The sequence below is a fragment of the Carcharhinus amblyrhynchos genome, chromosome 25 (genome assembly GCF_965287045.1).
Source record: "Carcharhinus amblyrhynchos chromosome 25, sCarAmb.v2.hapA, whole genome shotgun sequence".
NCBI lineage: Eukaryota > Metazoa > Chordata > Chondrichthyes > Carcharhiniformes > Carcharhinidae > Carcharhinus > Carcharhinus amblyrhynchos.
In genome coordinates this window covers 14,910,971-14,936,271 of record NC_137348.1, presented here as the reverse complement: position 1 = coordinate 14,936,271, position 25,301 = coordinate 14,910,971, and the positions used below count along the sequence as shown (strand labels likewise).

General features: G+C 42.8%; 1 protein-coding gene across 3 annotated transcripts in view; it reads right to left on the bottom strand.

Moving 5' to 3' along the window:
- LOC145358418 (disabled homolog 2-interacting protein-like) overlaps positions 1-25,301 on the bottom strand; it is a 739,003-nt gene that overhangs the window by 587,611 nt on the left and 126,091 nt on the right. For all 3 annotated transcript variants that reach the window (XM_080212472.1, XM_080212474.1, XM_080212473.1), the window contains exon 3: positions 20,837-20,963. In XM_080212472.1, coding sequence (XP_080068598.1) covers positions 20,837-20,963 — 127 coding nt within the window. The remainder of the gene's footprint in view (positions 1-20,836; positions 20,964-25,301) is intronic.

The following is a 25,301-nucleotide window of genomic DNA, read 5'->3' as shown; positions in this document are numbered from 1 at the left end:
CATTCATTTTACAGATCATATATATTTGCATCTAATGTAGGGTGGCACAATGGTTAGCACTGCTGTCTCAAAGCACCAGGGACCTAGGTTCGGTTACTGGCTTGAGTCAGTGTGTGGAGTCTGCATGGGTCTCCTCCAGGTTCTCTGGTTTCCTCCCACAATCCAAAATACGTGCTGGTTAGATGCATTGGTCATGCTAAATTCTCCCTCAGTATACCCGAACAGGCGCCATAGTGTGGCAACGAGGGGATTTTTACAGTTATGTCATTGCCATGTTAATGTAAGCCTACTTGAGACACTATAAACAAGATACATTTATTTAAGTTTTTCTTTTAAAATTGGTGTCAGCCTGATTCATTAAGAGGTAAGAAAATTTGCCCAAAAAGTATGCACAGTAGATCAAGAGGAAAGGAGACATACAGTGGCGTTCTCTACAACTGGGACGATAACCCCAGATGAACAATTGGTGCCCGAAGCGTAAAGGATAGTCTTTGTAAAATTAAAAGTCACATTAAAGAACACATGAAAAACATTTATGTGCTCATTGCAGCATATTTTGTTTAGCCAAGATGTTCCATTTAAAGCCAATAACACTAAGCTGTTATTTAAAAAAACTGCCTCCAGCGCTTCAAGAAATTACCATCAGAAACCACCTCAGCAGCATACTCATTCCTCTCGCTCAAGTTCAAAATTTTACAGACAGCAATTACCTCAAAGAAACATGGAAAAATTGAACACAGATCTCAGCAAGCCAAAAGGAACCAGTCTTTCTCCCCTAATTATTCCAAACGTCTGCTGCGTGTTCTCTTTAAGATCAAGAGAATATTTAGTTTGAAACAAGTTTGCTTTCAAATAACCAATAACTTCAAAATTTAAATCCATCTCGTTATACAGCGTCTCCAACTCATGAAACATATAGATCAAAGAATCTGACAGAATCACCAAAATACATTAACATAACAGACAAAACCATCCAGATGGTTGATCCGCATGGAAACAAGTGCAACATGAATGATTTAATAAGGATGCAAAGAAATTTCTCCTGTCATCCATCACCTAAAAAATAACTGGATTATTCAACCTCCGCATAATTATTAATGTGAATAAAAAGGGCAGATAATTAGCAGCAAACAGGCAAATAGCAGAATTTTTTTTCCAGCTAACGCTCGGTAAAATATGAAGCACAAGTGTACTCTGCAACAAGCATGAAAGAAAATTGAAAACAATACACAGAACTTCTTCACAGAAGGATAGCAGCAATGAAAAGCAAACTATTGCAGATGCAGAAAAAATGCAATAAAACAAAACACTGTAGACACTCAGCAGGTTAAAACATTGGAAAATGCAAGTCAGTTGGACTTAGCTATAAACCTTTCCTCGGTACTACATACATCTGCATAGCAAACAACCAAACAAAGCACCAATTAATTTTATTTTTGAGTATGTCAAAGTCAATGCACATTAATAAGCATGTACACAAATACATTCCATTAATATATGCACAGCTCTTACACTTCTTTATGTCCCATATTTCTGTTGATACATGCACTGCAACCAAGATCAGGAGAAAGAATGAGTCAGGGCTGAAAGAGAGTTGAAGCAAGGCTTAACACAATACAGAAAATGTAAAACAAAAGCATGAACATGCAATCACACAAAGCAAATCTCCAACAATCACCAGTAAATCATCCAAAATTGTACTGGTTTTTAAATGTAGCAAGAACTTTTCCTTTTTATCTAATGAATGTAAAATTCTTTTCTCATTTGTATCCTGTTTATGTATGTTTTTCCATGAAAGGAAAGACTGATGCAACATGTCCTGATTTGTTAACTATGAAAACAAGAAAAATATTTCCAAGGACAGGGACCTGTAGGAGTGGGGTTTCTGTAAATTACTCAGCCCTAGTAACCAAGCATTCTGCATTTTCCCCTTCACGTCCATGAATTCTATTTGGGACTTAAGTATAATTTAGCTGCAATTTAGTTCCCATTAAATATTAGATAGCAATCATAGCCTATAATCTTACCAATGAAATGGATTCATATAGCATCCTTAAAAGGTATAAAAAGGGTTCCAGGTCTTTCACAGTCTGCTAAATCAGACAGAAATAGATGCCAAAAGTGGTGATATTAGGAAAGGTGATCAAAAGCTTAAATCTGTGACAATAGATAGAGGAAACTGGCACAAAAATAAAGCAGACAGTTGGCTCGACAACAGAGGAGAAACACTGAAGGACTATGGCGGGGTCAATCGTGTCACAGGATTCAAGAGGCTAAGAAGGGCAAGGAAGGCTAATGCACCATGGTCACAATTACAAAGGATGTGACTTTCGTTAAGGCCTTTTTGGCATACAGCCAGAAATAAATCTTGAAGAGATTGAAATTAAGATTAGAGTTTGGAATCCAACAAGGCAAAGGCTTTAAAATTGAAAGTGAGAAGAGATGGAACAAAATGCTCAAGAGAAAAGGCAATGTTGCCAGTTTTGAAAAGAGACAGTACCTACAGAGATGAAAATACGTCATAAAAAATAGGAACAACAGTAAACCACACAGCCCTTTAAGTCTGCTCCACCATTCAATAAGATCATGGATGCTCTTCTACCTCAAATACACCTATCCCTCGATACCCTTAATATCCAAAATTCTATTGATCTGTGTCTTGGAAACATTGGTCAACAGGGAATCCACCATCTATTGTGGTAGAACATTCCAGCGATTCACAGAAGAAATTTCTCCTGATCTCAATCCTAAATGGACCCAATTTTACCATCTTGTTGCCCCCATTTTCGGGCGTGAAAACTTGATGAAGTCGGGTGCGAGGAGTAACGCGATACGTGCCCACCTCCGTGTCAGTTCTCCCTTTACCAAGGCCCAAAAATAGATGTGATCGGGACCACGCCCGAAACAGGCGCAACAGCCTTTTAAATGCATTTAAATTGAATTAATGGGCCACACGCCCAACTTTACCAGCACTTTCCCCTTCACCATCACCCTTGCCCATCCAGAATCAGTACGAAATGGACTTGCTCCATAAAAGTTTGATTTGTGCACTCGCATCAGTGAGGATTAGTGAGGGGGTAAATACATAACGTCCAACTGCTCACGGGCATCTTTTTGTCGCGGCCATCTTCTTTCTCGGTTTGGTAGTGGCTCTGCGAGTGTGTGGGAGGTGGTGGTTGTGTGTGTGTGTGTGTGTGTGTGTGTGTGTGTGTGTGTGTGTGTGTGTGTGGGGGGGGGGGGGGGGGCAGTCCTCTGATCCTCTGATGTCTGATTTGCAGCACCAACCTCAGGTCTTGTGGTCCTGCTGGGTCCTAGCGGACTCAGCTCACTTCCAGCTGAAGACTATGCACAAAGGCCTTGCAAATTGCACTGCTGCAGCCTCTCAACTTTTCAAACAGCTGTGATTGTGGGGAGCATGTGGCTGGGGGAATGGGGGGAGGCTATGATTGTGGGGAGCATGCAGCTGTGGGAATGGAGGGGTGCTGTGATTGTAGGGAGCCTGTGGCTGGGGGAATGTGGGGGGGAAAGGGGGATTGTGATTGTTGATGTGCTAGAGGCAAGCAGCAATCCTTAACCTCTTCACATGTTCCTCTCCATCTCCCCACCCCCTTAGAGTGATGAGATGGTTGTCGTAGTGCAACTGATCGATCTTGCTGTTCTTTTGATTACTGCTGAGGAGCAGCTGGAGGAAGAATTGTGTGCACAGGGGGCCCGAGCCTTATCGCTTGCAGAAGTACAGGGAGATGACCACCAGATGCAGGAGGTGGCCACCATTCACCCGGGTGGAGAAGGAGGAAGCAGAGACCCCGGCAGTGCTGTGCACAAGTGACATCTGAACAGAAGTTGGACACCATGTGTCACCGATGTCTCCGCCTCCAAGGAAGACAGTGCAACACCTGTGCAACCTGTTGCCGGACCTGTCACCTAGAGACCGGGAAGCATCCACTCAATGGCTGTCAAATTGACAGCACTTTGAACTTTTATGGGACTGGCTCCTTCCAGACCCCGAGTGGAGATGTATGTGGCATCGCCCCATCAGCTGTGCACACCTGTGTCAAGCAGGTCAAGCCCTGTATGCCTGGACTGAGCAGTACATTAGTTTTAACCTGGAGCAGGCCCATCAGGAAGCCTGGGCGGCAAGGTTTGCAGCCACTGCAGGCATGCCTAACATATAGGGGGCCGTCGACTGCATCCACGCCACCCTCAAGCCCCCTCTACTGAATCCACAAAGATTCATCAACAGAAAGGGGTTTCATTTCCTGAATGTTCAACTAGTGTGTGACCACAACATGAACATTATACATGTCTGTACCACATAGCCAGGTAGAGTGCACAACAGCTTTATTGTCAGGAGCTTGGACATCCAGGAGGCATTTGAGGATCATCCCAGGCTGCGGTTGTGGCTTGTGGGTGATATGGATTACCCGCTTCAGACATAGCTGATGATACCTGTGCGAAGGCCTGTGACTGAGGCGGAGACCTGCTATAATGAGGTCCCATGTAGCCACCCGCATAATAGTGGACAGGTTCACTGGGCTCCTTAAAATGCAATTCCAGTGCCTGCACTGATCTGGTGGGATCCTCCAGTACAGCCTTGTGATCTCTTCCTGCATTGTGGTCACGTGCTGTGCCTTGCACAATTGGGCTCTACAGAGAGCTGACATATTATTGGAGGAGGAAGAGGAAGGGGAAGGGGGGAAGAACGGAGAAGAAGGAGGCTGATCAGCCAGATGCCGCTGGAGAGGATGGCCAGCAGGAGGAAGAGCACATCAAGGAACAGCACCAAGGCGCTGGAGGACTGGCTGCTCAAATGAGGCATGCAGGGTTGGCAAGGGAGGTCCTGATCACCAAGCACTTCAGTCGTAAACTAGTCTGACTCCTACTGAGCTCCACATGCACACTGACACCTGGGCCTACATCTCTCTGTAGTGTGCGAGGGATCTGAAACCCCCCACAGGGCCCTCATGAGGTCTGGGGAACAAATAACTCCCTTTTCTCAATGACACAGCACTGAGGGACCTCCCCAACTGATATCAACATGAAGCACCCCTCAAGCGATCAATGGAACAGGATTTCTATTCAAGACAAATAAGTCACAGGTGGGTGGTGAGAAAACATTTAATTGCAATAAAGGTGTTTAAGTCAGAGGTTCTAACATAAAAACTTGTGAATAGAAAACGTTAAGGTGCTTAATTATCTTTCTAACTAGTGCAGCCCTTCATCCATCTATTTCAATACAACAACAACTTCCTAACCTAACATGGCCTACCACTACGTTTCAGTGATTTCCCAGGTGTACACTGGTGGTGGAGGAGGCCAGCTGCCTACCACGTCCCATGGCCTGTGGTGCACACAGCAGGCATGCTCTGGAGGCCCTGGCCTGCTTCCAGGTATCTGGGATGTTTCCATGACACCCTCTTCATCCCGCTGCCCCTGAGATGTCCCAGTGTCAGAAGTGTGGAGTCACAACGACAGTCTCCTTGCTGGAAGGCCCCAGCATAGGCTTGACTTATTTCTCCTCCTTGGGGTTCCCGTAGGCCCCTGGGTCACTTCATGGGACAGTGGTGCAGTGCAGTGAGCTCCAGAAGCTCCGGTGTCACCTGGCCCTGCCAGTCCTGGAGGACCACCTACATCCTATCCACCTCCAGTCAGCAGCCAACTCTCAATGGCTGCAGCAAGTGCCCTCAGAATTGGCCACACTCTGCAACCCTTCAGCCATGACCCTCTGCAACTGGGCCAAGCTCTCAGCAGGCTACGGCAGCAGCGCTTGAGTCTCAGTGCTGTCCCGCTGGGTCTCCTGCAAGCTCTTGAGCCTCTCAGCCATGGGCCGGAAAACCTTAAGAATCCTATTCAGTCCCTCAGCTGTGGCCTGCTGTGACTCAGCTGCAGCCCTCTCGGACTCTGCTGTGGCTTGCTGTGACTCGGTCATCAATTGGAGCCTGCGACTATGAGGATTCCCTGCCCCAGGCTTTCCAAGGCAGATGCCATACTTGCAGCATTGACCTAGGAAGCACGCAAGACAGGCAATAGCTGGTCCACCTAAAATCTTTGGGATTCCTCCCAGCAGCCTCGCAGTTGGTCCAGTGTGGCCATCAGCCCCTCCTACATTCTCTGGCTCTGTTACCATACCTCCAACAGCTGAGGGAGAAATGATCTCAGAGATCCAGCATATAGCCTGCGGCCAGCTGAGTCCTCGCCTCCAGCAGGCGCCCACATGCCAGAGGCTTCAGACGTTCCCTCCTCCACCCAATCTACATTATCAGATGTGTCATGCTCACCAAAGAGTGATCCAGAAGCCTCACCACAAACTGGACCCACCGACTTGTCAGTATCTGGGATGGTGAGTTGTGAGGTGGAAGCTGATGTCAAAACGGTGCCACCCTCAGATGTCCCTTCATCCATATCCTCCAAGGACTCGTCCAAGCCATCTTGACCAGGATGGACGGGAGCTGCAGCAGGGGCCTGTAGTCCAGGAGGCTGCAGGGCGTCTGGATCAGTGCCTGTAACACAAGGTTAAGTGCAAGGGAGGGAGAAGAAACCGGGATGCCAAACACGTGATTCACATTTCTCCATTGAACACAGAACAAAGCACAAAGAAAATTACATCACAGAAACAGGCCCTTCGGCACCCCCCCAAGCCTGTAGCGACCAGGCTGCCCGTCTGATTTGTAACCTCCTACCCTTCCACGGACCATGTGCCTCTATTCACATAGTGACCTTTAAGGGGCTTTACAGCTATCGTATCTCATCTGTGACCTCCCCCAGCAGTGAGTTCCTGGCACCTCTGTGCAAATAAACATGCCTCATACATCTCCTTTAAACCTTGCTCCTCGCACCAGAAACTTGCGCCCCCAAGAAGTTGCCTCAAAGTGAATGGAGGAATGACAGGTGCTCACATCTGGACAGCAGCCTGACCATACTGTCACTGACAGCCTGCATCTGCCCTTCTCTTAACAGCTCCAATGCCTGCTCCTCAAAAGGAGATGAGAACGCATAGGTCTGGCTGACCACTCCGTCTTTGCCCCCTCGCAGGTGTTACGGTCGCACTTCTCCTGTGGAGACAGACTCAACACTGACAACTGCCAGTTTCCAGATGCAATTTTACAACTCATCTGCTTCATCCTGGACCACAATGTCTTCACCTTCAACAACCAGTTCTTCATCCATGGGGACCAAATTCGCACCTCAATATGCCAACATCTTCATGCACAGGCTCGAACAAGACTTCAACGCACAGGACCTTCAACCAATGCTATACACTGGATACACCAATGACATTTTCTTCTTTTGAACTCATGGTAAACAATCACTGAAACAATTACATGATGACATCAAGTTCCATCCCACCAACAGACTCACCATGGACTATTATCCGAAATCGATTGCATTCTTGGACACACACACACCTCCATCAAGGACAATCACCTCAGCACCTCACAGATAACTTCATGATGCTCCACTTATCCAGCTTCTAACCTAAACATGTTAAAGAAGCCATCCCCTACAGACAATCCTTCTGTGTACACAGGATCTGCTCACATGAGGAGGATCACAACAGACACCTCCAGATGCTGAAAGACGCCCTTGTAAGAACAGGATATAGTGCTCGGCTCATCGATCAACAGTTCCAATGCGCCACAGCAAAAAACCACACCAACCTCCTCAGAAGGCAAAGATGGGACACGGTGGACACAGAGTACCCTTCATCATCCAGTACTTCCCTGGAGCAGACGAGCTACATCATCTTCTCCGGAGTTTTCAACATGTCACTGACGAAGACGAACATCTCGCCAAGGCCAACTGCACACCCCCACTTCTTGCCTTCAAACAACCGCACAACCTCAAACAGACCATTGTCCGCAGCAAACTACCCAGCCTTCAGGAGAACAGTGACCACGACACCACACAATCCTGCCGCAGCAACGTTTGCAAGCCATGCCGGATCATCGACACGGATGCCATCATCTCACCTGAGAACACCATCCACCAGGTATACAGCACGTACTCTTGCAACTCAGCCAATGTTGTATACCTGATATGCTGCAGGAAAGGATGTCCTGAGGCATAGTACATTGGGGAGATCATGCAGACGCTAAGACAACTGATGAATGAACACTGCTTGATAATGACCAGGCAAGAGCGTTCTCTTCCTGTTGGCGAACACTTCAGCAGTCACTGGCATTCAGCCTCTCATCTTCGGGCAAACGTTCTCCAAGGCAGCCTTCACAACATACGACAGTGCAGAGTCGCTGAGCAGAAACTGATAGCCAAGTTCCGCACACGAGGATGGCCTCAACCAGAATCTTGGGTTCGTGTCACACTATTTGTAACCCATATGACTTGCCTGGGCTTGCAACATCTCACTTACTGTCCTGTTTGGAGAAAATACACACCCCTTTAACCTATGCTTAATGCTATCTCCACTCACACTGTCTGCACCTTTAAAACTTGATTAGCTGTAAAGACTCGCATTCTAATCAGTATTCTGATAACTGTGTGCACCTTTATATGCTCTGTTTGTAATCAGAACTCCCACTTACCTGAAGGGGCAAACTCCGAAAGCTAGTGGCATTTAGTACCAAATAAACCTGTTGGACTTTAACTTGGTGTTATGAGACTTCTTACTGAGACAGAAGGGCCATGAAAGAAATGGTGGCGTGACCCCTTCAGAGTATGTGGTGGCCCTTAGCGGGCAAGCACAGTGGGGCTCTTGGGGGGACTGGAAGGAGCTGGAAGCATGCAGGGTGCTGGTGACGGGAGGATTGGGGGAAGATGCAAGGTAGGGTTCAGCAGCCCCCCACTGCTAAACAGATGAGGTCACTGCCTCTGCTGCACCGCCCCCAGAAAACTAGAGGCTAGTTGTGCGCACATTGTCCTGTATTGCCTGCTTGTCCATTCTTGAGTTTTCAATGGAGCTGCCCCTCAAAGGGATATCAGCTTCAGGCAGTTTGGCAGAGCATTCCCACAAGTTACATGCAGTTTGCATTGAGGGGCAGGCAAGTGAGCATTTACAGATGTGCTAATGGTGGTGGTGGTGGGGGGTGGGTATCTGTAGGGTGGAGGAGGGGAGGGTTGATCTCTGTCTGATATCAGTGATTTGGTGGTGGTGGTAGTTGGGAGGGGTACACCCACAGTTGGCTTGGTGGGGGGGGGGGTGGAATCAGTAATGCTGTGGGGGCCAGGGGGAGGCAATATCCAGCCTGGGAGGGATGTGCCAGGAGTGTGTTATTCGATCATTTTTTGTGCAGTTGGAGGTGCCGATCGGAGCTGCAGGGTTTCAGGCACATTAAGCCCCACCCACAGCCTTATGCAGCATGATTCGGAATCGCTGATAACTTTTCAGGCAGTGTGTGTATGGGGGCGCCTGAGAACAGGTCTAAAACTCCCAGTTTCAAGTCCACCATGCACTTAGAATCAAAATGGTAAAATAGGGCCCTGTATCCCCTAGTTCTAGATGCCAAGCCAAAGATATAAACCTCCAGTAACTACCCTTAGAATTTTGTGTTTCAATTAGGTCATTTTTCATTCTTCATATGTGAAAAACAGATCTACTCAATCACTTCTCAGAGGAATCAGCCTAATGGACCCTTGTTGCAATTCCTCCGAAGTATGCACATCTGACCTTCAGGAAGGAGCCCCAAACTATACACAAGGTAAATATGGTCTCACTAAAGGTGTTATATAATTACAACAAGACTTCTTTACATTCAACCGGTAATCCATTTATAATAAAGGCCAACTTAGATTAATTTACTTTCCTAATTGCATGCTATCCTTGGAAACAATTCTGAGAGACAGGATAAACTGTCACTTAGATAGGCACAAGTTGATCAGCATGGTTTTGTTAGGGGAAAACCCTGTCCTACTAATGTAATAGAATTTAAGTAGCAAGGAGGATTAATGAGAGAAGTGCAGTAGATGTTGACTACATGGATTTCAGTAAGGCATTTGACAAAGTCTGACATAACAGGCTGGTGGGAAAAGAGAGATCTCATGGGATACAGAGCAGGGTGACAGGTTGGATCCAAAATCGGCTTAGTGACAGGACTAGAAGGTAGCATGCAATGCCTTTGCAATGGAAAACAGTTTCCAGTGGCATTCCACAGAGATTCCTTGCTATTTGTTGTATACATTAATGATTTAGACTTAAATGTGGGGGGCATGATTGGGAAATTTGTGGATGACACAAAAAATAGCTGTGTTGTTGACAATAGAGGATAGCTGTCAACTCTAGGGTGATATCAATGGTTTGGTTGAGTGGACAAAGTGGCAAATGGAATTCAATCTGGAAAAGTGTGAGGTGATGCAATTGAAGGGCAAACAAAGCAACGGAATGCTCAATAAACAAGATGATATTGAGAGGGGCTGAGGAAGAGAAAGACCTCAGAGTGCATTGTCCATGGGTTGTTTAAGGTGGCAGGATAGGTGGACAAGATGTCAAGAAAGAATATGCAATGCTTTCTTTTATTGGGCTAGGTATTGAATACAAAAGCAAGGAAGTAATGATGTAACTGTGTAGCAAGTTGATGAGGTTACAGCTAGGATTGTGTACACAATTCTGGTCACCACATTATAGGAATGACAACTGCTCTAGAGACAGTGCAAAGGAGATTCAGAAGAGTGTTGTGAGGGCTTGATAGTTGCAGCTATGAAGAGAGATTGGATAGGCTAGGGTTATTTTCTTTAGAAAAAAAGCTGCGATTGCATTAATGGGTACAAAATGTGGGGTCTAAATAGGATAGACAGGAAAGTCTTGTTTCCCCTGTCTGAGGGGTGAATTACCAAGGGACAGAGATTTGAGGTGATTAGTAAAAGGATTAGAGGAGAGATGAGGAAAAGCTTTTTCACCCAGCAGATGGTGGGCATCTGGAATTCACTGCCTACACTTATGGCTGAGACTGAAATGCTCAACTCATTTTAAAAAGGTACCTGGATTTGCACCTAAAATGTTGTAATCTGCAAAGCTACAGACCAGATGCTAGGAAGTTGGATTAAATGGGTGGCTAGTTTCTTTTTCTTTTTTTTGGCTGACGATGGGCAGAATGGCCTCTTTCTTTACTGTAATGTTTCAATGGTTCTATGTTACTTTTCTGTTATTCATGTATAAATCACCTAAAAGCATCCTAATACCAACGTTTTATAGTCAGCCTCCTTGTAAAGAATGTTCTCTATTTTTGCTGCCAAAGTGGAAAACTTCATATTTCCCCACATTATATTCCATCATATTCTTGCCCAATCCCTTAACCTGCCTAAACGTTTTGCAGCCTTCATGTCCATCTTTTGGCTTATTTTCACATCTAACTTTATACCATCTACTTACATTCAGTCCCCTTATCCCAAGTCATTGATACAGACTGTAAATAGTTGACATCCAAGCACTAATCGTTTAACTTCATTCTACTATTTTCTTTACCAATACTAATTTCTTTTAAGTTCCTCATTCTCACTAGACTCTTGATCATTCTGAATATTTTCTGCATCTTCATGGGATAGAAGCTAAAGTATTTATTTAAAATCTGTCATTTCCTTATTTCTCATTATTATTTTGTCCATTTCTTCCAAAAGTCAGGTCATTAACTTTCATTTATCACTTCCTTTTAGATATCTAGAAAAGATTTTACAATCTATGCTTTGTCTCTAATTTACTTTCCTATTCTCTTGCTGTATCAATTTCTTGATTCTCCTTTGCCGAATTTGAAATTCTCCTCAAGCCTTAGGTTTACTATTCATTTTAGGAGTATTATGAGCTTCCTCCTTTAATCTAAGGCCATATTTACTTTTCTTGTTACCCTTGCTTAGATCGCTTCTCAGTGGAGCTATTTGCCCCTAATGTTCATCTACTAACATATCTTTCAATGTAATTTTCCAATCTACCTTAACCACCTCAGACAAAACAGTTTGCTTTATTCACATTTAAGATCCTAGTTTCATATTAACTAAAACATTCTCAAACTTCATATAGAATTATATCAAATTATGGCCACTCTTCCCCAAAAACTCCTTTACTACTTGGTAATTAATAAACCCTGGGTCACTACACAATACTAAATTGATCAATTCAGTTGTTGGTTCCTCGACATATTAATCAAGAAAACTATCTTGAATTCATCGTACAAACACATCCTTCGCACTATGAACTTGGTTGCTATATGAAAATTGGAGATCCTCACAATAACCGTTTAACCTCTGTTACATGCACTAATTTTCTGAGTTATATATTGTCACTACAACTATAATAAGAAGCCCATAAGCTACACCCACCTGTGCATTATATCCCTTGTTTCTTAGTTTCACCCAGATTGGTTCTAAATCTTGATTTTTCAAACTAAGATCCTTTCTCTTTCTGTTGACTTTATTACATGCTTTATTACCAGGGCTACCTCTCTTTTTCTATTTTGCCTCTCTTGTAAAAGCCAAGTATCCTGGAAGTGTTAGTCTAAATCATCATAGAACCCTACAGTGCAGAAAGAGGCCCTTCGACCCATCGAGTCTGCACCAAACACAATCCCACCCAGCCCTACCGCCATATATTATACCCACTCATCCCTCTAACCTACACATCCCTGGACACTAAGGGGCAATTTCTTAGCATGGCCAATCAACCTAACCTGCACATCTTTGGACTGTGGGAGGAAACCAGAGTACCTGGAGGAAACCCACACAAACTCCACACAGACAGTGGTCCAAGCCAGGAATTGAACTCAGGACCCTGGAGCTGTGAAGCAGCAGTGCTGACCACTGTGCTATCGTGCTGCACGTTAGTCACTCTGCAACCTTGTCTCCATAACGGTCATTAGATTAAGCTCATTTATTTCCTTGTGTGCTATTAAAACGTCGACAAACGAAGAGAACTTGAATGATCGACCATCTAGAGGGGTTAAGATAAAGGGTTCCCACTACCATTCTATACTTCATTACTTCTGTGCAAAACCAAGTACAGCAGTAAGAGCGCTCCTCCAAGATCCACGTGATGGCAAACTTAAATTAGCTCTTAGGTTTTGGCCAGAAGTATCTTATAACGACTACTGAATGCCAAAAAAACTGCAGGATGCATAATATGCTGATTAGAGCTAACCAAAAAGGTTCCACAACAAGCATTAAGGCCTCTCTTTAGCCTGTGCAAGGAATCAAATGCAGATTTTAGGCAGCAGCCAGGACCAACGTCCCTAATTTTTTTGCAGTGAGCAGCCAACTAATTTAACTATACAGGTCCTCAACATTTTTGCATGTCCATGCCTATACTGTAACTTGAAATAGCAAATGTGTCAATCTGCAAAGGCACTTTCCAGTTGCTGCATGGCTGTACAATCAAAAGCCAGGGCTCTTGAATATCATCCAACCTAACATGGGGTCACATATAGTTCACGCAGGCTTAGGGATATAGCACAGTGAAATTTGTATTTTTGCCAATTTCTGTTCCTGCAAAATAGGCACAACAGGATCCACCTTTGGAACCAAATAACACTGCAATCTTCACAGTATTTCCAAGGATATTTCGGAGAGAATAAAGCTGCTTCTCCTGGATGAACTGACTGTGCTCAAAGTAATGTGTGCCGTCTAAGGAAATAATAGAGAACAGGAACTTTCTACTGCCCCTCATTATAACAAAAGAGTGGACTTCATGCACTACTGAACTCACAATTAGATACTGAGCACAGACAATCACAGGACAGGTGAGGTTACAAAAACAGAGCAAATCCATTAAAGCACCAGCTATAACATCCAGACGCTTTGTGCATTTTTAAAGTTAATGGATTTTTTTTTATTGTACCAGCTTGATGAATACTAATAAGTTTTCATTTAAATTACCATGTCAGAAGCTGATTTGAAGATGCACGAAATTAAAAGGTTAGTCCCTCACGAACAACCATGCTGGCAGCTCTGCGATCTCCCTTGCGGATGACTGGTAAGAGCAATGCCATTTTGCCAGGCAATGTTTGGCTGTACTGGGGAAATAAATGTGGGCATGAAGAATAATGGTATAAGGAGGGATGCCAATTTAACAGATTTTTCATTTTATGATATGCAGCAAGCAGGGTGTCAGGAAAGAGGAAAGTTCCTGCTCTGTAATCAGGAAACAGTTATTAGTAAATTCAGGAGTGGTCCAACCATGAGATTTTGATACTCATTCTTCATAGCTTTAAGAAATAATTCAAATCTAAACTCAGTAAATTCACGCAAGTGCACTCTTTTTCTGTTTTTCACAGCCAAATTCGACAACGAACAAGTATTCCTGCAAAAAATGAAGACAATACTGCTACTAAAATCTACACCGGATAAAATTTTGAAGAGACAAGATGCCGTAAACACATATTTTTCTATTCCTCAGTGTTAGAGAGAGGAAATTAGCTCTGTAAACATCCCTGCAAATTACAAAAGCCAAAACAGTACTTGCAACTGATCTGCTAAATGCAAACTTTAGTGCTAGAAACCTTAATTTCCACCAATATGCATGTTGACACTATCATTTGAATAGTTATCAGTATATTACTAGTTCCAACAAAAAAATTCATTTTTTAAATATCAACCATCGTCACCACTGATTCGTAATGTAATTCCAAAAAATGGTTATGTAGTCAGCATTTTTCTCATGGACCTAATTTTTGCAGTTACACATAGGGTTCGGTGATAAGATCAGTATTTACTGCCCATCTGTATATAACAAGGTTTCCTCCGGGTGCCCATCCGTATACAACAAGGTTTCTTCCATGTGCCCCAGTTTCCTCCCACACTCTGAGACACATGCTGGTTAGGTGTATTGATCTGAACAGGCACCAGACTGTGATGATTAGGGGAATTTCACAGTAACTTCATTGCAGTGCTAATATAAGCCTTATTTGTGACTAATAAATAAACTTTTAAATGGCTTGTTAGGCCATTTTACAGGGTGGTTAACAGTCAACCACATAAGTCAGACCAAGAAAAATTAAATTTTCCTTCCTGAAGAATACTTCGGGTTTTTGGGAAATGCAGTCTTTATAACATATACCGTCTGGCTTGCTATAATCATGCAACTCTGCTATGAGGCAAGCTCGCTGTAGGCTACCATGCCTGATCAATTCAACACAGCCTTACTGAGAAAACAATGAAGAAGCTGTCCATATACACGGAACATGTCAAAAAAAAGCAAAAAAGACTTCTGAATCCTGCAAATGCTGCAGAGAAAACACAGAGCCCATACACATGGAAATGTTCAAGTCTGCCAAAAATCTGTCAGAAAAAGATATATACTTTTGAAACCTGGAAATGGGGCAGGGAAGACTCAGCTCAGACAAACAAACAGATGTTCAAATCTGAACGAAGAAACCACTGAAGGAGGAGTTTAGGTAAAGTACTGAGCCACAAAAAAAGGACAAAAGGAAATGTAGTAGTGGTTTGTGAACAGGTTACTGAGTAAAATGTCTACAGTAACTTCTCCAATCAAGTTAAAGGTGATGGGTGACAAAATCAGCAATTTTTCCCACTTCAAATGGCAAAACTATGAAATTGCAATGGACCTAATTAACAAACCTGAATCGATAAGAATAGCCACCCCTTTAAAACTGCTGGACAGAGATGGCTACAAAGAGTACACCACTCTAAACCTACTCAAGATCAAGGAAAACAGGCAGAAGAGATATTGAGTTCCTTGAATGCACATTTTGAACCCAGAGTAATTGTTACATTGAACAATATATATGCAACACTAGAGATCAGGGTGAAAACAAGACCACCAAGCAGTAACATAGCTGGCAAAATCATGGGGATTCAGTCAGTTAAATGATAATCAGCTTAAAGATGGATTAATCTTAGATGAGAATAAATTTACTATAAAGATGAGAAACTGATACTAAAGAAAATGATAGACACATCAAAAAGCAGTGTCAACTAAAGCACATGGATGACAAAATAAACAAGCAGATCTGTTATGCTGACAAACATATCAGGTCAAAAGCGTAGAGCAATTGCAAAATGCAAGACACAGGTATTGCAAAGGACAGCATACAAAGGAAAAGGATTGCCCAACATGGCAAAAGCATTGTTTTAACTACAAAAAGTAGAATCATTGTAACATGTGTTTGGCTGCAAAGGAGCAAAACAGGCCTATACAGATGGCATGGGGGGAATTATCAACTGGAGAGTCTGAAGAACTATACATGATACAACAGGTTGGTTCCATCGAATCCACAAATGACGAATGATATTGTGACTGTTGCAATGACGACCACAGAGGAAGAATATCAAATGAATTAGACAGACACTGGTGCATCATGAAACATCATGCCCTTCACAGACCTGTGTAAAGTGACACATCACGGTGATCTGAAAGTGAAACCCTTAAAAGTGAGGTGGCACAACAGTCATACCAAGAGGACAAATTAGTCTGAGAATTCTCTGCAAAAACAACTGGAAGATTTAGAATTCCAGATCATAAGATGGGATGCTACAGTCAGTCATCTCAGCAGAATGTGCCAACAAAAAAAAGGGCATTACAACACCTTGGAGAGAAGGTGACAGTAAGACCCACAGCGACAAAGACTCCAAAATGAAGATGACAGGAGAACCCAGAGAGAAGGAGACAGATTCAAGTGAACCACAAGGTGTCTATTAATCATATCAGTGCAATTAACTGAATGAGTTGACGGTAAATAAAACAGTTCTACAGGAAACGTTCACAATAGAGCTGAACTGTAAGATATGAAGCACAAAATTCAAGCTTTGTATAGACCTGTGAAAACACACTATAAACTGAAGCCAGTTAGGTTACAAACCCTCAATGCTATCAACAGGAGTCAGCCCAGGGGGAAATATGAAAAAGATGTAGAGAAATTGTCTCCATTGCCTGCAGTGAAAGTATCTGTGAAACCTCAGGCATAACCAAACAACCTGCAATGCTGTTCCTTCTCAGCAACTGGGGAGGCAATGGCCTAGTGGTATTATCACTAGACTATTAATCCAGAAATTCAGCTAATGTTCTTGGAATCTGGGTTCAAATCCCGCCACAGCAGATGGTGGAATTTGAAAAATCTGGAATTAAGAATCTATCGCTGACCACGAAACCATTGTCAATTGTCGAAAAAACCCATCCAGTTCACTAATGTGCTTTACAGAAGGAAATCTGCCTTCCTTACCTTATCTGGCCTACATGCGACTCCAGAGCCACAGCAATGTGGCTGACTCTTAACTGCCACTCATGTGCCTCAAGATTACTTTAGTCTTGCTTCCACTGAGCACTGACCTTTGTTCTCCCATTAACACATTCTGATATCTTACTTTTATACCATTACCGCATACTATAACCATAACACTGCCATTAACATTTGCTCTGTCCCATGATCCAAAGATGTACAGATTAGGTTGATTGGCCATGCTGAAAAAAATTGCCCCTTAGAGTCCTGAGGTGCGTAGGTTAGAGGGATTAGCAGGTAAATATGTAGGGATATGGGGGTAGGGCCTGGGTGGGATTGTGGTCGGTGCAGACTCATGATACCTGATGGGTCCCAGATACAATAATTCTAAACCTGAGCCAGTTCCTCCAACAAAAGGAAGAAATTCTCATGATTTGGTGCTAAGGAGCAGGATCAGATTGTTTTTTAATATCCTTCATGGTCAAATAACCTGGTAACATTCATAGTCCACGTTCACACATGACGAATAGTCACAGGAACATATTATTGAAGGTTATGGTTATCCAGCACCCTCAAGTGGGAGGCAGGAAAATTATGGGAGAGCGAAAAGTGGGGAACCTACTCCCAGGTCTTTTGACAGCAATATTGATACTAATGAATAGGATGAGCTTACTACCAATCATTCAAAAGGCAAGGATGCATCATGCTTTCAGCTGCAACATCTTACATGATGAGGCAGAGCAGCATTAGAGAAGGAAACAAACAAAAGCAAATCCAACACACTGGGTCCTATTACCTGATAAGCCACCTTGCCCCATGTTTCCAAAGGCCTGTGGATCGAGAAGCACCTGTTCAGTCACAAAAACCCATGGCCAAATTTCACAACTGAGTCGGTGTCTTTCTCAAATTGAAGGACAGCTGACGATGACTTCCAAAAGTATAAAATTTGAAGATTCACTAGGGCTAAGACTAGTAAATGCAAGCCTCATCCTAGCAATTAGGAAACAACATAATAGAGCATCAAAGCTCACAATCTTAAAACTGGAATTAGAGAAATAATTACCATCCTAATTTGACATTTTTGTTTGACGTTTTAATGTCGCTATTAGTCAGTTAATTTTAAATCGGTTAACACCACAGAATTTGTTTTTTATTCATTCACGCGACGTGGGTGTCAGCATTTATTGCCCATCTCTAATTGCCCGCAAGGTAGTGGTGGTGAATCTTCTTGAACTGTTGAAGTCTATGCAGTGTAGGTCCACCCATAGAGCTGTTAGGGCGCAAGTTCCAAGATTCTGACAGCGACAATGAAGGAACGACAGTATATTTCTAAATTAAGTGAATGGCTTGGAGGGGGATTTCTAGCTGGTGGTGCGCCCATGTGGCTGCTGACCTATTGTTCTTCGAGATGATAGCAGCCATGGGTTTGAAAGATACTGCTACGGAGCCTTGGTGCCTGCAATGCATCTTGTAGATGATTCACACTGATGCCAATGTGTGTCAGTGGTGAAGTGATTGTATGTGGATGGAGGTGCCAATCAAGCAGACTGCTTTGTCTTTGATGGTGTCAAGTGTTGCTGAAGCTGCACTCATCCAGGAAAATGGAGAGTATTCCTTCACACTGTTGACCTGTGCCTTGTAGATAACAGACAGACTTAGTGAGTCAGGAGGAGTTTTACTCACACTGGCTTCTGGCCTACTTGTAGCCACAGTACGGATATAGCTAGTCCAGTTCAGTTTCTGGTCAATGGTAACGTCATTGAATATTATGGGGAATTGTCTGAATTTTCTCTTCTTGGAGATGGTCATTGATTGGCACTTGTATGGTGCAAATGTTATTTGCTATTTGTCAGCCCAAGTCTGGATATTGTCCTGGTCTTGCTGCAATTGGACGTGGACTGCTTCAGTATCTGAGAAATCACAAGTGGTGATCATCAGCAAACATCCCCACTCTGATCTTAGGATGGAAGGAAGGTTATTGACGTAGCAGCTCAAGGTATCACGTAGAGTGAATCAAATTGGCTGAAAACTGACCTTGTAATTCTGGGGACTTCCAGAAGAGGCCAAGATGAATTATTCAGTCAGTACATCTAGCTGAAGATTTTTGCAAACATTTCAGCCTTATCTTTTGAACTCAGGCTCTCCCATCATTCAGGATGGGGATACTTCTGGAGCCTCCTTCTCCACCGAGTTATTTAATTGTTCACCACCATTCACAACTGGATGTGGCAGGACAAAACTTAGATCTGATCTGTTGTTTGTGGAATTGCTTAGCTCTTTCTAATATTTGCTGCTTATGCTGTTTGGCATGCAAATAGTCCTGTGCTACAACTTCACCAGGCTGATAACTCATTTTTACATATGGTGAGCTTGGTGCTGCTCCTAGTATGCTCTCCTGCACTCCTGATTGAATCAAGGTTCATTCCCAGATCTGATGGTAATGGTAGAGAGGGGGATATGCTAGGCCATGGGCTTACAGATGACGGTCAAGCACAGTTGTACTGCTGCTGATGGCTCACAGTACCTCATGGTTGTCCAATCTTGAGTTGCTAGATCTGTTTGAAGTCTATCTTATTGAGTATGATGGCAGTACCACACAACATAATGGAATCTATTCTCAACGTAAAGACGAGACTTCATCTTCATAAGGCCTGTGCGATGGCCATTCCAACTGATACAGGCAGGTTGGTGGGGACAAGGTCAAGTATAGTTGTCCCTCTTGTTGGTTCCCTTACCATCTGCCATGAGCCCAGTCTAGCAGCTTTAGGACTCAGCCAGCACAGTCTGTAGTGGTGTTACCATGCCACTCTTGGTGATGGACAAAGGAATGTCATGCAGATGTTATAAACATAAATTCACTGTTATCAGCAATATTCAGAGATAAAAGGAAAATAAAATTTTGGGTTGTGCAAATGTATAGGTGAACTTTTATTGCTTGCAAAAAAAATGAAAATGTTTTATCCAAAAGCCTGAATACTATCAAATAGCCAAGTAAAAGTACATAGAAACAAAATAATATTCACAGTCATAATCTTTAAGTTATGCAAATGCAGTTAAGCTACACTGGCCTATTATCATCTTTCTAAATTGAAAAAATTTTTTTTCTATACACACAATCCTATATACACTATAAGAACAGTCACAGAAAACACAAGCTATAACATCCATTCACCAAATATCAATGTGTCAGTTTCTTCAAGGATAAATCTATGGAATCCAAAATCCACTTAGCTGTCATTTCAAAACAAGAATAACCTCATGACAATTTTCATTATTACTCACATTTAGACAAACCTATTCACAATTTGGACAAATATGGTATCACAAGAAATCATAAAGGTCATTTCACAGCACTCAAAATTGCTTTGACAGCTATTGAAAACAGACAACCATTTGTTTTTGTTTTGTTCTGTTGCATACAATGATGGTCTGATATTTCTTCATAAAGCTTACTTGGGTTATAATAGTTGTATTCTGGAGCTCTCAGTTCCACCTTACACTCAGGTATAAGCATTCAATCAAAATTATTTTGGCCTCTTGTTTCTTCAGTAAATATAAACAGTCAATTTTAGCAAATTGTTATTATATCCACTTTAAAATCAAACAATTCCAATGCAAGAGAAATTGGAATTTGATACATTTTGCACAAGGTCAAATAAGGGCATCTCAAAAGGACAGTTATCAAATCTAAAACTAGATGGCTATTTGTAGTGAACAGGTAAACTCACCATCCTCCACTGAGAGATCTGGTTGATATTCTGGAAACTGGCTTTCAGAAGGAACACTAACGGTTCGACGTAGTAGCCTTGCCTTACATGACTCGGCTCGCCGTTCCTGCAGCAGCAATGGATGAATCTGGAAAAAGAAATCCAAATCTTCAAATCCACAGGAGAATAACTGTCCATAAACATCTTGATTGGAATATCTTCATCAGTCAACTGTCAATAAATTTTACAACACTACGGGGGATCCACAGGGCCTTTATCTGAGTTAGTGCAGTCAAGGCTATCAAACATCTAATGCATTCTAATTACAGATAGATCACTGAATTGATGCATCAGTGAAAGGGAAGTTCAAAATCAAAGTGTCATATCATATGAGACGTGCATGTACAGACAACTTCCTTTAATTATTCCTTTATGTGAAGGCAAAAAAATAAATGTTTCACTGTGAAATGATATATACGGTTTTTGGTTCGGATTTAATACTGCCTTAATTTATGTCCACATGTTGGCCCTTCCAGAATTTGGGGAAACAAGAATTCCCCATTTTCGCCCCAGCTCTTCATTCTTATAAATTTGACTATTGATGGCAAGACCAATATTTATTGCCTACCCCTAACTGTCCTTGTGAAGGTGATGGTTAGCACCTTCTTGAACCCCAGCAGTCCATGTGGTAAAGAAACACCTAGTAACAACAGAAAAGGAGTTCCAGGAATTTGACCCACAGTGAAGGAACGGTGATATATTGTCCCAGATCAAGACAGTGTTTGATTTGAATATGGAATTTGCAGGTGGTGGTGTTTCTATGCATCTCTTATTCTTCCAGGCAGTTGAGGTTGCTGGAAGGTGCTGTCAAAAGGGCCTTGGTGAATTTTTGCAGCACATCTTGTAGATGGTGCACACTGCTGCCACTGTGCATTGGCAGTGGAAGAGTAAATGGAGTGGCAATCTAGTAGGCTGATTGTCTTGGATGGTTGTAAGCTTAGAGTGTGATTAGAGCTGCACTTATCTAGGCAAGTGAGGACACTTCGATGAGTCAGGAGTTAATCAATCATCGCAGATTACCCAACCCTGAGCTTGTCATTCAACAGCATTACTATCAATGAATGCTACAAGTGAAGATGGTCAAATTCTCTCTTCTTGGAGATTAACATTGTCTGACATTTGTGCGGTGTATATGTTACATGCCACTCATCAGTCCAAGTCTGAACCTTGTTGCACATGGGCACAGGCTTCTGCAGTATCTAAGGATACTGTGTCATCATCAGCGAACATCCATACTCTATGTTAGGGCATGAAACTCCCGCTGTCATATCCTGGGGCTGAGATGATTGATTGACAACGACCACAACAGTCTTCCTTTGTACTAGGTATGACCAACAGGTGGAAAGCTTCCTTCCACACACACACACCCCCCCCCCCCGCAATTTCCTCTGACTTCAATTTTACTAGAGTTCCTTGATGTTACATTGTCCAACGTAAACGTACCAATCATGCAACAAGGATTGGTAAAACAACGAATGGTTACACAATATGTGTAATTTATTTGTAGATAAGACTACATATGTATACTGTTAACTGGGACGCCGAGTAAGCATAGCTGACTTCCACAAGGAAGAAATATAGGACTACTACATCATATGCTGAATCAGTGGTAGTGATTGACAGCAGTTTAAAACACAGACAATCTGAAGGTGGTAAACGTACATCATATCACAATACTTGAGATCATACTTAAGCAAATGCTGTCTTGATGTCGAGGGCAGTAATTTGCAACTCGTGACTGGAATTCAGCTCTTCTGCCCATGTTTGGACAAAGGTTCTAATGAAGTTTGGAGTTCAGCAGCCCTTGCAGAACCCAAACACAGCACCCGTCAGACTGGTTCACCCCAGCAGGGATTACATCAGCTCCCATTTTCAGGGAACTAGCTATCTGACCTGGGTAGAATGAAGGGGGGGGCATTTGGGGCCTCCCCAGAGGGTCAGCTGGCGGGAGTGGTGCCCCCAGGCATTGGCATCCTTGCATGTCAGCCTGCACCCCCTGCCACTGCCCAAGAGGCAAAGTGCTAATGCCCAGAGGGCACTTTTGTACTGCCCATCAGGCATGAGGCAGTGCTAAGGGGGTGGGGGCGATCAGTGGGAATGGGGTGTGCCGCTGTCACACTGCATAGCGATCAGGATGAGCGGGGGGCAGAACTGCACGGCTAGCTAGCAAACGGGAGGCTATCAGTGCAGGACCAATGCGCATGCACTGACATCGGAGCATACACAGTAGCCCACTCAACGGGCTGATTCAGCTTCTCTATTGGGGATAGGCCCCACCGCTTGAAATTTAATGATATTCACGCTGGTGCGCTCTGCAGTGCACAGAGTGTGGGAGATTAGAGAAAAAAACCAGCGTGAATTATCCAGTTCCCACGCAGATTCGACACTTAGAATTTTTGGAGGGAGAATTCCACCCTGTATAAATCAGAACTAAATTCAGATTACTGCACAACTTACGAACAGAGGCTCTGGCAAAAATGTTGAGGTCTAGGGAAAAGTTTTGTTTCCCCCCAAAAGTGGTTTCCACACCATGAGACAGTTTTATTAAAAAACTTGCTGCCTGGACGTAAACTGATGTTGGAGTTCAACTGCCTGAAAAAGTAACATATTTTTCATTTCTATTGATTTCTTTCAACAGTATGGTCCACAAGTCATTTATTCCAAGACACTGTCAATAACTATCACAATTTTAGAACTTGGAAACCATTCTGCTCTTTTAACAGTCAGTTTCCATAAGCACTTCATTTATAAAGATGCTTCTCATGTTGCATGTATTAATAAAACAGAAAAAAAAATCAAATATTTTCCTGAAAGTAGCTAAGAACATACAGTAGGCCAGGCCTGCTATGCCATTAATCAAAATAAAGCTGATTTTCTACCTCCCTGACACCTTTTATATCCAAAAAGGTTATCAAGCTCCATCCAGAATATACCCATAGAACCACAGAAATTTACAGCATTGAAGAAAGCCAGTACTCCAGTGTCTAAATTCTAGCATGACCAGCCAGCTCTCATATTCTGTATTTCAGCCATTAAAGGAATGTATCGCATATACTATTTTAACTAGCTTGATGTATTCATTAAGTATTTACAATCCCCCTGGGTTGGAGAATTCCAAAGACTCACAACCCATAATGAAGAAATTTCTTTTCACCTCAGTCCTAAATAACATGCAGCTTTATCCTGAGGCTATGGTCACTCATTTTAGTCTCAATGGTCAGGGAAAAACAGACTGTCAGCAACAATCCTGTTTAGGTCTCTGACAATTTTATACATTTTAATGAGAACCTCTCATTCGTGTAAATTTGAGAGAACATAAGCTCACACTTCTCAATTCCTCCTCACAAGACAACTCTTTCAACCCAAGAATCAATCTGGCAAACTTTCAGCGCAACCCTTTCGAAATAAGTACATCCTTCCTTCAGCAAAGAGACCAAAACCATGCATAATATTCCACAAGTGATCTCACCAAAACCCAATATAAATTTTCCTTATTCTGGTGCTCCTTTCAACGATTACCATACCATTTGCTTTCCTAATTGCTTACTGGACCCACATGTTAACTATGTATTTTACATAAATGGACACACAGCTCCCTCTGATAACCAACATCTCTAAGACTCTACTCTCTGATTACCAACATCTACACTTCAAAGAAAATTTCTGCTCATCTATTCCTATGAACAAAGAGAATTATTTCACATTTCCTCACATATTCCATCTGCAACCTCCTTTCCCAATTACAGACTGTGTTATGCCCCTATATGATCTTAGTGCTGCCCTCAAATGTTAATTTCCCACCCATCTTTGTAGCTGAAAGGAGGATGTGCAAATTAACCCAAGCACTGACACTTACGACACTCCACTAGTTACAATCTGCCAGCAGGAAAATGACCCATAAGACCCTTGAGCTTGCTACATATTCAATTAGGATCATGGCTGAATTGACATTCCTCACATCCACCTTCCATCCCTTTCCCTGTAACTCTCGATTCCCTTATTGATCAAAATTCTTGCAGATCCACACTGCTTCCTTTAGAACCCCACTGGTTACAGGTCAACCTGAAAAAGCACCCTTTTCCGCACTCAGTATTTCCTGCCCATTAGCCAATTCTCTATTCAAGTCAGCACCATGAACCTTATCTATAATTTAACCTTTTGTGAAGTAACTTGTCGAACGCCTTCTGAAAGTCCAAATATAACACATCTACTCTATCCATCGGGTTGATTTATTTCAACTCACTTGCCATCCTTTAACCAATCCTCAATCTATGCTAATACATTAACCACAATCCTATGAGCTGTAACCAAAAGAGAAAATGTTGGAAAATCTCAGCAGTTCTGGTAGCATTGTAAGGAGAGAAAAGAGCTGATGTTGAGTCCAGACGACCATCTGTCAAAACCCAACCCATGAGCCCTAATCTTG